Raw genomic sequence first — 9,485 nt, 5'->3', positions numbered from 1 at the left:
TTAATGAATAAATGATATAAATTAGTCGAAAATAAAAACAAATTTAAAATATATCTGATTAAATAAGTGATTAAAATTAATAATAATAAGAATTATCTAAAATGGGAATATTTTCTCCCGAAAGACCACATCTCTTGACGTAAATACTAACTTGCGTTCTAAGTCGTATAATCTCCAACCCTTCTTTCTGTATGGGTAGTCTAAGAACACACATCGACGACTGCGAGAACTGAACTTATCACCTTTGTGATCAAGGTTGTGCGCAAACGCTAGACATCCAAAAACGCTCAAGTGTTTGTACGAAGGAGTCGTTCCATACAATATTTCAAACAGAGTTTTGTTATCCAATAGAGAAGAAGGAGTTTTATTTATGAGATGACCAGCTGTAAGAATACACTCACCCTAGTATTCAATAGGGAGATGAGCCTGAAATCGTTACATAATGAAGAAAACTGAAAAGACAAAGGTCGAAGGGAAGGGCCCTTAGTGGGCTGCTTAGTTAGTTAATGGCCAAGTAGGCTTTGGAAAATTTTAAGTAAGCTAAATGGCCCAGTTCAGCAGTCTTGCTTCCAGACGAAATTCAAGCCGTGAGTAGCGTGATGACACGTGGCATGATTTGCACATTCCTTTACGATGACGTGACATTCTATATGAAGAGATCATTCTCTTTTATATATATATATAATATATATAGAAGATATATGAGTCATATATTTTTTACAAAAGAAAACAAAATATTGTCAAATTATATTACGTTTTTAAAATTAAAAAATATAAATAAATAAAAGTAATAGTAGTTGCACAAAAAAAGTTTTAAAAAAAAAATAATACGATAAACAAACACTAAACTCTAAATCTAAACGCTAAACCTTTTGGTAAACCCTAAACCTAATTTTAAATTCTTGAATTTAAAAAAAAATATTTTTAATACAATCAACAAAACACTAAACCCTAATCATAATCCTAAACCCAAAATCCTTGGATAAATCTTAAACCTTTGGGTAAATCCTAAACACTTGGATAAACCCTAAACCCTTGGGTAAAAACCCTAAACCCTTGAATAAATCCGAAATTCTTGGATCAAATCTTAAACTTTAAGATTTATGATTTATTCAAGAATTTAAGGTTTACCTAAATGTTTAGGGTTTAGGGTTTAATAATTGTTGGCAGCGTTAAAAATACTTTTAGAAAATAATTTTTTTTTTTTGCGACTAAAAAATCTTCTATTTGTGATTAATATAAATTTTATTTTAAAAATATAATATAATTCAATAATATTTTGTTTCTTTTTTTAAAATATACTGAATCTAAAATGATACAATTCTATTGGTTAGTGAACCTAGAGGTTCATCTAGGGGGTGAACCCAAGAATAAGTCAAGATGCTTAACGTTCTCTTGGTGATCAACATTGTCCGCATTTTAATCAAAAGGCATACCAAAGATTCATAAGTTTCAAAGAAGTCGACAATAAGTTTGAGAGTAATAGAGCCTATCTACAACGCACAGACGCCACCATGAGACTCTAAGGAGCCATTATTCAGAGTTGTCACATAATCTTACTGACAGTTTAAGATAAAACTGCAAGGATCTTAAATTTTTCCAATATACAGTATATAATCATACAGACACCTAGACTTACCATACGTTTTCGTAGTTACTAGCTAGAGACAGTTTTATTTAAAACTTCTTCATAGTCTGAAACTAAGGTGTGGTGTAATCAGTGAACGCGAACTGGGACCAGTTTGAGAGGCACTTTCTTGACGATTGTAAGAGTACCTCCTTCTTCCACATCGATGTCTCTCTGCGTCATCCCATCAGGCAACTTCCAGTCAAAGAAGTAAAGCAAGTTCAAGAGTCCCAATTCAACAGTAGCGATCCCCATTGCCATCCCCGGACACATTCTTCGACCAGAGCCAAACGGTAAGAGCTCGAAATGTTGTCCTCTATAATCCACATGGCTGTCGATGAACCTCTCGGGGATAAACTCTTCCGGGTTTGTCCAGAGTTTAGGATCTCGTGCTATCGCCCAAGCGTTGATCAAGATCCGTCTCTTTGGAGGAATATCATAGCCTTGGACTTTGATGTGAGCCATTGTTTCCTTTGGAAGCAGAAGAGGAACTACAGGGTGTAATCTGAATGTCTCCTTGATCACGAGGTTTAAGTAAGGAACCTTACCTATATCTTTTTCAGTGATTCTCTCTTTGTTGTTGCCAAAGTGGTCACGGATTTGTCCTTGAAGTTTCTTCATCACTTTAGGGTTTCTTGCGAGTTCTGTCATTGCCCATATCATGGTAAGAGCTCCTGTGTCTATCCCTGCGATGAATATATTCTAGAAAAAAACAGAACCTAAGTTGAATGTCAAGATTCAGTTTAAAAATAAATATTAAACTAAACTTTTTATTAAACTTAGTTTACCGTGAGAAATCCCTTGATATGATCTAACGTGAGCTGCAAGGCATCATCTTTGCCTTGTTTATGCATTACATCCAACATCAAATCAGTGATATCCCCTTTTGATCTTCCTGGATGCATATGATCATCGATCACGCGTTGTAATAGAGCATCAAGCTTGAAGAAAATATCGTGGAGCCTCTTGTGCTGTCCTGAAAGCCAGTCAACGAGCCATCCAAGTCCCGCAATAGGGAAAAAATCAGAACAAGTGAAACTAGCTTGAGCTGTCTCGGCTTCGAATATAAGCTCGTCGACCTTTTCTTTATCAATAAGCTGGCTCTCGTGGAAGCTCTGTCCGAAAGCAACTCTAAACACGATACACGCGGTTAGCCAGAATAGGGTTTTGCTCAAATCTACTGGAGATTGATCCACAGCTGATTCGAATAGTTTCTTGACTAGCAAGTTACACTCTTCCTCTCTGATATATCCAAAAGATTGAACTTTTTTGAAACAGAAAAACTCACGTACCAAGAACTTACGCCGCTCTTTCCACTCTTCACTGTACGGCGTGAAACCGATATCTTTAAAACCCCGAGAGATTAGCTTCGTTCCGACAAGCTTAGGCCTGCTGCAACAGTCTAGGTCATGAGTTTTGAGGACTTCTTCAGCTGCTTCTTTCGATGAGATTACAGTTACAGGGATGAAACCTAAGTGGACAAGCATAACATGTCCCGCTCTTTCGGCTAGACGTTGAAGTGACCTGTGAGGCAACTCTCCAACTTGGTGTAGGCTTCCGATGATCGGAAACTCTGGAGGGCTTGGAGGAAGATTCCATTTAGAGCGTTTGATCTTCTTGCCGACAAAGATCAACGAAGTGAAGGTTATGAGAAAAAGACAGAGCAAAGAGATTTCCATTTTTCTTTTCTTGGGCTAGAGAAGAAAAATGAAACTAATAGTGCTCTCTTTTAGTATTCAGATAAAGCGGCAAGAAGAAAACAAAATTTTATTGGATTCTACTTCCTAATTTTAGTTAGCTTTATCTGCTCAAACTATTTGCATATATGCGTACTAGACTTTTGATATTTGCCCATTTTAAATTAAACACTAATCCGCACGCACGCTCGTACGAATATTAACTATTTTATTTTTAGAAATTAATATTTAATTTTCATGATTAATTTTATATATTTTAGATGTATTGCTATATAATTAATTGTATTCAAATAATCAAGATTGAATCAGAATATAGTTATTTTTAGTATAAATATTTCGAACCCGTTACAAATATATTGGTTATTTTGATATTTTCAGGTTTTTATACATTAAAACTGAACCATCTAAACTGAGATTATCCAACTCGAAATCTACAAATAAATTTATAATATCCAAGCGGAGTTTAATTTCGAACCAAATATCCGAGACCCGAAAGAAACAATCCATACATGAATAGTTACTCCAATGTCAATGCCTAACTGATTCTATAACCAAATAAAAAACATTTTTCTATGTGTTTGGCTAAATTAAGTGAACTATAAAATTTTTAATAGTAAAATAGCTATATGGCGTGAAAAATTAAGTGACAATATATGTAATACATTTTTATTATTTTGATTTAAGCTATTATTTTGTTCACATAAACTATGTCTTTGAATTATGTGTTTAACTACGTAATTTTTCGCCGACTGGAATTAAAATAAAAATGTTAAAATATACTAAACCGAACTTTTAACCATTTCTGAAACCCGATTATTTTACATTTTGATTTTATAATTGGTACAAAGTTAATGTTGATTAACTAATAAATAAAAATCTGTAAGATTATTATTATGGTAATATAATTAATGATGTGATGTATTGTTAAAGTAATATAATTAATAAATTAGTTAAGATGAATGAAAATAAGAAAATAAAAGATGTAATAAATTTGTTGAAAATAATGTTAGTTCTATAAGTGAAATTACTAAAAAGATATTATACATTTTTTATACTACTATTCCAAATTTTTTAATTTATATTGCTATCCATGTTTCCAAACAGTACCAAAATATATTTTAATTTGAATAATATAATTTTTTTTTGGGTTTAATAAATTAATTGGCCATGCTCATTCTTCGTCCTTCCTAGGCTTCTTGTTGTGTCTTCCTCAGAGTGCTGAGATTGACTATCAAGCACGGTTTGATCCTTTCATGAACTCAATCACCACTAATAGAACCTTTAGAGTTAGATTATCAAGCACAATTTAGATTAATTTAGATAGATTTAAACCAGTTTTAACTAATACAAAACAATTTAAATCTATTTGAGTTGCATAAATCAGATTTTAATAATATTATTTTGGCTATGGCCGATTTGTCGTTTAAGGGCATCACTAACCCTGGTTTCTTAGACGATCTCTAATGGTTTACTCTATTTTTTACTCTAAAATAGAATAATTCTATAATAGAGTTTGAGTTTGTTGTAATGATAGTCTATTTTAGAGTAGAAAATAGCATGATGAACAAAAAAAAAGTTACTATATATTTGGAGTAAACCTATTTTTTACTTTATTATAGAGTGAGAAATAGAGTACCATTGGAGCATTTTACTCTAAATTCTATTTTAGAGTGAAAAATAAAGTGGGGTTTGAGATGTCCTTAGCTAGAATTTTTAACTAATGATTTGACATTTTTTTTTTACACTTTTCGACTAAGAGACGGTTTTTATATCTCGTATTTAAGAGACAGTTCTTAACTTTTCTTAGTTAAAATTTAAAAAAAATTAAGAACCGTCTCATAGCTGAAGCTAAGAACCCAGTTAAGAAACTGGGATTAACAATGGTCTAAGCGGATGCGTAGGCACCTTCACTGACTTTTAGAAATTGATTTAGTAAGAAAATGGATAAGAGAAGAGCAAGTGTGGTCGTAATTCGTCAACGTTATTGCATGCGTATCACACAATCTGAATTTTGTCATATGTTCCAACTTTCTTTTTCTGTCTCATGTGGATAATCTATTGTGGATTGCTAGCTAAGTGAAAAATGAATAAGCTTTATACCATTCTTTTTTTTTTTTTTGGTAAAAGCTTTATACCATTCTTCTTTTGCGAGTTTTCTTTGATTAGATTCCACGTCCCTTTGGTTGAAAGTTGCTCTGAAATTTATCCTCTATGTTTTTCAAAGAGATTTGTCTTGTAAAATATGTCAAGGTATGTAAATTCGATAAACTGAATGTTTTGCTCATTAACGGAACTGAATATCCAGTGGAAAAGTGCAGATAAAACTAAAATGACTAAAAGCATTTCCAATGTTTTACTCTATTTTTTTTTCAAAATAGAATAATCTACTCTATTAAAATAGAGTCCTAAATTTATCTACCATAAAAGTTCTCATTTAAGTTTTGGCCTGTTTGAAGTTTGTTAGGAAGCTACTTAATTTATGGACCATAACAAGTTAATTACATTATTATTAGTAGATATATGACACGATTTTATCTCCTATTAAACCGACTACATCTATTAACCCAGCATCTACTCTATTAAATGTAAACCAATATAATCTGATACGGACCATCTAACAAGATACGTGTATGTTAGATACAATTTCATATTACACCTTATTAGTCACGCTTATAACAAACGAATTACATATATACCTTGCTGATTGTTGACTTCTAACAAAGAACATGTATGTTAGATACAATTTCATATTACACCTTATTAGTCATCGACTTTTAAGAGATTTATCATGTATGTAACTTTGCTCTAAGTTGACTTCTAATAAATTTATCATCGACATGTTCATCACATAAAGAATATGTATGTTAGATACATGATCATTTTACACCTAATTTTCGTGCATATATCATTTTAAAGATATTTTATTTTAAATTTGAATATACTGTTTTCATAAACAATTCTTATCTACAAGAAAATTTATAAAGATATTTACCAGAAAGATTTCATCAAATCTAAACTGTCTTGACGTGCACACCAAGTTATCAATAATCAATAACAACTTAATATAGTATATCTTGAATAATCAACAAGATTTCCTCCCTTATTTTTCTACTACGTTTTTAATCGACTATCCATCTACGTTCATAATCTTTTAGATCTTCAATTTATATAACAACTCCAACAGAATATGGTAATCAGAATATTCTATCGAATTTAACTATATGGATATCAAATCAAATCTTCAGCACGCTATCATTAAACCTAAACGTTTAATGATCACTATAAATAATAAGACGATCAACTAATACCTCCTATGTCCGCAAAAAAAAAACGTACACTCGTATGGCTATGATTACCTCAGACCCGACGATGACTTTGCTCAATGATGTCAAACCATACAAAACATCTTGGAAGGTCGAAGTTAAAGTCCTGCATTCATGGACACAACATTCATCTTATTCTGGTGGAGATTCTCTTCAGTTCATTCTTGCTGATAAAACAGTAAGTTTATCTATTAGTTAATTTCTGTACATGTTTAAAATTGGCGTCTAAACTGATCTTTATATCAAATGTCAATGTAGGGAGTTAAGATTCATTGTACCTGCAAGAGACTCTTCTTTGCTCGTGTTAAGAAACTTCAAGTTGGACAATGGAGGTTCATTGAAAATTTCTCACTAACCGCAGCTGCCGGAAAGTACCGACCGACAAGTCATAAGTACAAAATGTCGATCATCAGCAACTCCAACGTCACCAATTCCACCCTGAAAGATGAGGATAATTTTCTGTCATTAACATCTTTCACAGAAATCATGAACGGAAGTCTTGATTCTAATTTTTTGATTGGTAAATTTTAAGAGTTTTCTTATTCACAAATACGCTACGGTTTCTGATTAATAATCTTCTTATTTTTTAATAATATGTTTGCAGACGTTATTGGTCAACCAATTGATATCGGAGATATTCAGGTTGTGCCTGTGCAAGGTAAAGAAACAAAGAAGCTTGAGTTTACTTTGATAGACACAGAGTAAGTTATAGATTACCTTTTGCAAATATACTTTTCATATGTAAACAAATCGTGTTTTTAATGTGTTAATCTACTAATGTATATTTCAGGGATCACCAAATAGCATGTTGTCTTTGGGGCCGGTTTGCTGAACATATGCTATATGCATACAAAGTTGCTCAAGTCAATAAGAATTTTCTCTGTTTAGTGAGATTTGCTAAAATCAATGTTTACAAGGGTAAGAATTTGACTAATCGATTGAGAAAAAAATATACTTTATTATGCTTTTGATTTACTTAATAAATTTTTATTCTTTGTTGCAGGACAAGTTCAGGTTACAAATGCTTTTGATTCTTCCACTGTCGAAATAAATCCACCCGGATTTGATGTCCAAGACTATCTTCAAGTGTATGTTTAATTCTAATCACATACCAACTATTTGATGTTTGCTAATTAAATATACATGATCTCTCAAACCGTTTTTTACTTATTCAGGTTGCCTAGGAACGAGCTTGCTCTCACAACTGGTAGTCATGAGCTTGCAAAACATAAAGGAAGCAAACGCCAACCTGATAAATGGTCTAATTATCCTGAGAGATCAATTCTGGATATCATTATGGCGACTGAGGTAATTTTTTAGTATATCTAAGGTATATACTGTTATAATCTACCTATATTCTAAAACTAATGTTATTTTTGTAGACTGAAACCTGCATTGTTAAGGGCACAATTTATGAAATAGACACAGACTGGGCTTGGTTTTATTTTGGTTGTGTTAAGTGCCACTTCAAAAAGGTTACCGACATTACCAAAAGGGATGTGGTTCCTGTGAAACATCTGTGGTATTGTGATTCATGCCATCAGTCTGTAACCAATGTTGCACCTCAGTATGTTTTTTAATCTTAATAGTATTAGATATATGTATCTGAGTCATATAACTTACCAATTTTACATTTTTACAGGTTTAAACTCCATCTACTTATAAAGGATGACACTGGTGAAACTAAGGTGATGCTGCTTGATACTATTGCTGAACCAATTTTGGGAGTGAGTGCTGAAGTGCTATTAGATGGTTCTCTAGAAGAGGTATGTAAAAATTTCAATTTAATTGTTGTATATTGCATACATATAGTCGTTTTTAATATAGTAGGTGTTTGTTTTTATTTAGGTTGAAGATCCTGAAGACTTGCCTGCTGCTATTAATGAGCTTATTGGAAAAACTTTCAAATTTGGTGTCTATGTGAGCAAAGACAATGTTGACTATGGAGCTGATATATTTAACATTGGGAAAACATGGTCTGCTGATGAGATCATAACTCACTCGGATGATGAGAATACTGATGATACGTTGACTAACAGAGCTTTATCTAACCGTTCCTCAGGACAGGTCTACTCAAAATATCATTATTCTTCCTAATTAGATATTTTATTATTCACAACCTATATGCGTATTCATTAAAAGTTTATTCTATTATTTTCAAGGTCTCTTTGGTCAGCATGGAAAGTGAAGAGAACACATGTTTGTCGTCAACTCCACTATCAAAACGAAAGGGAGAATGTGAGATTGATGATCTTTCTTCTACCAATAAGAAACAATGCTCAAAGATAATTAAGCAGGAAAAGAAGTAGTGGTGGAGAAAACTGAGATGCTACGTGTTTTGTTTTTGCTTTTAATAATCGTTTTATTTTCAGAAACTATGTTTTTTTGAATTTTCTATTATCTGGTTTATTTCCATATGCTGTATTGTTTTGTTTTTATCAATAAAGAGGATTTTTTAATAATAACAATATGTGTTTTGTGAATCTAATCTATCAAACTGACTATCGGGAAAATGAATAAGGCATTAAACTTATAAATTTTTATAAAAGTTTTCACAAAACGCACTTAACTAAATATATGAGCATACGGAAATTTAACAACAAATATACTTACTTTAATAAGCTGTTGTTGAACTCCCTTTAGTAAATAAGCCAAAGTAGATTGTTTGATAAATCTATATTTGCATCCTAAACAAAAATGAAGTTGTTAGAATACTTAATAGAGTTATCTAAAGAAATAATTTGTAGTACTCAAAAAAGTAACTCAAACGAATATATGTTATAATCAATTACAATTATTACTTGCAACAAGTAAAGATATTAAACGTATCCGTGAAGA

The 9,485-nt window shown here is 32.0% G+C and overlaps 2 protein-coding genes across 2 annotated transcripts; one reads left to right on the top strand and one right to left on the bottom strand.

The window, feature by feature from the left end:
- Window positions 1-1,472: 1,472 nt before the first annotated feature.
- On the bottom strand, window positions 1,473-3,359 carry LOC103875316 (cytochrome P450 71B17). The gene is made up of 2 exons (XM_009153826.3): window positions 2,416-3,359; window positions 1,473-2,329 (listed from the first exon to the last, which is right to left on the bottom strand). Exons 1-2 carry the CDS (start codon window positions 3,304-3,306, stop codon window positions 1,718-1,720), a joined length of 1,503 nt encoding a protein of 500 aa, XP_009152074.1. The 5' UTR covers window positions 3,307-3,359; the 3' UTR covers window positions 1,473-1,717.
- A 3,226-nt stretch (window positions 3,360-6,585) lies between these two features.
- LOC117125965 (replication protein A 70 kDa DNA-binding subunit C-like) lies at window positions 6,586-9,112 on the top strand. The gene is made up of 10 exons (XM_033273014.1): window positions 6,586-6,825; window positions 6,906-7,167; window positions 7,252-7,348; window positions 7,438-7,565; window positions 7,651-7,735; window positions 7,823-7,955; window positions 8,030-8,214; window positions 8,290-8,413; window positions 8,496-8,714; window positions 8,810-9,112. The coding sequence occupies exons 1-10, from the start codon at window positions 6,667-6,669 to the stop codon at window positions 8,954-8,956; spliced, it is 1,539 nt and encodes a 512-aa protein (XP_033128905.1). The 5' UTR covers window positions 6,586-6,666; the 3' UTR covers window positions 8,957-9,112.
- The last annotated feature ends 373 nt before the right edge of the window (window positions 9,113-9,485 follow it).

The sequence above is a fragment of the Brassica rapa genome, chromosome A06 (assembly GCF_000309985.2).
Source record: "Brassica rapa cultivar Chiifu-401-42 chromosome A06, CAAS_Brap_v3.01, whole genome shotgun sequence".
Lineage (NCBI taxonomy): Eukaryota > Viridiplantae > Streptophyta > Magnoliopsida > Brassicales > Brassicaceae > Brassica > Brassica rapa.
The sequence above is the reverse complement of the archived record's forward strand: the minus strand, read 5'-3'. Positions and strand labels throughout refer to the sequence as shown.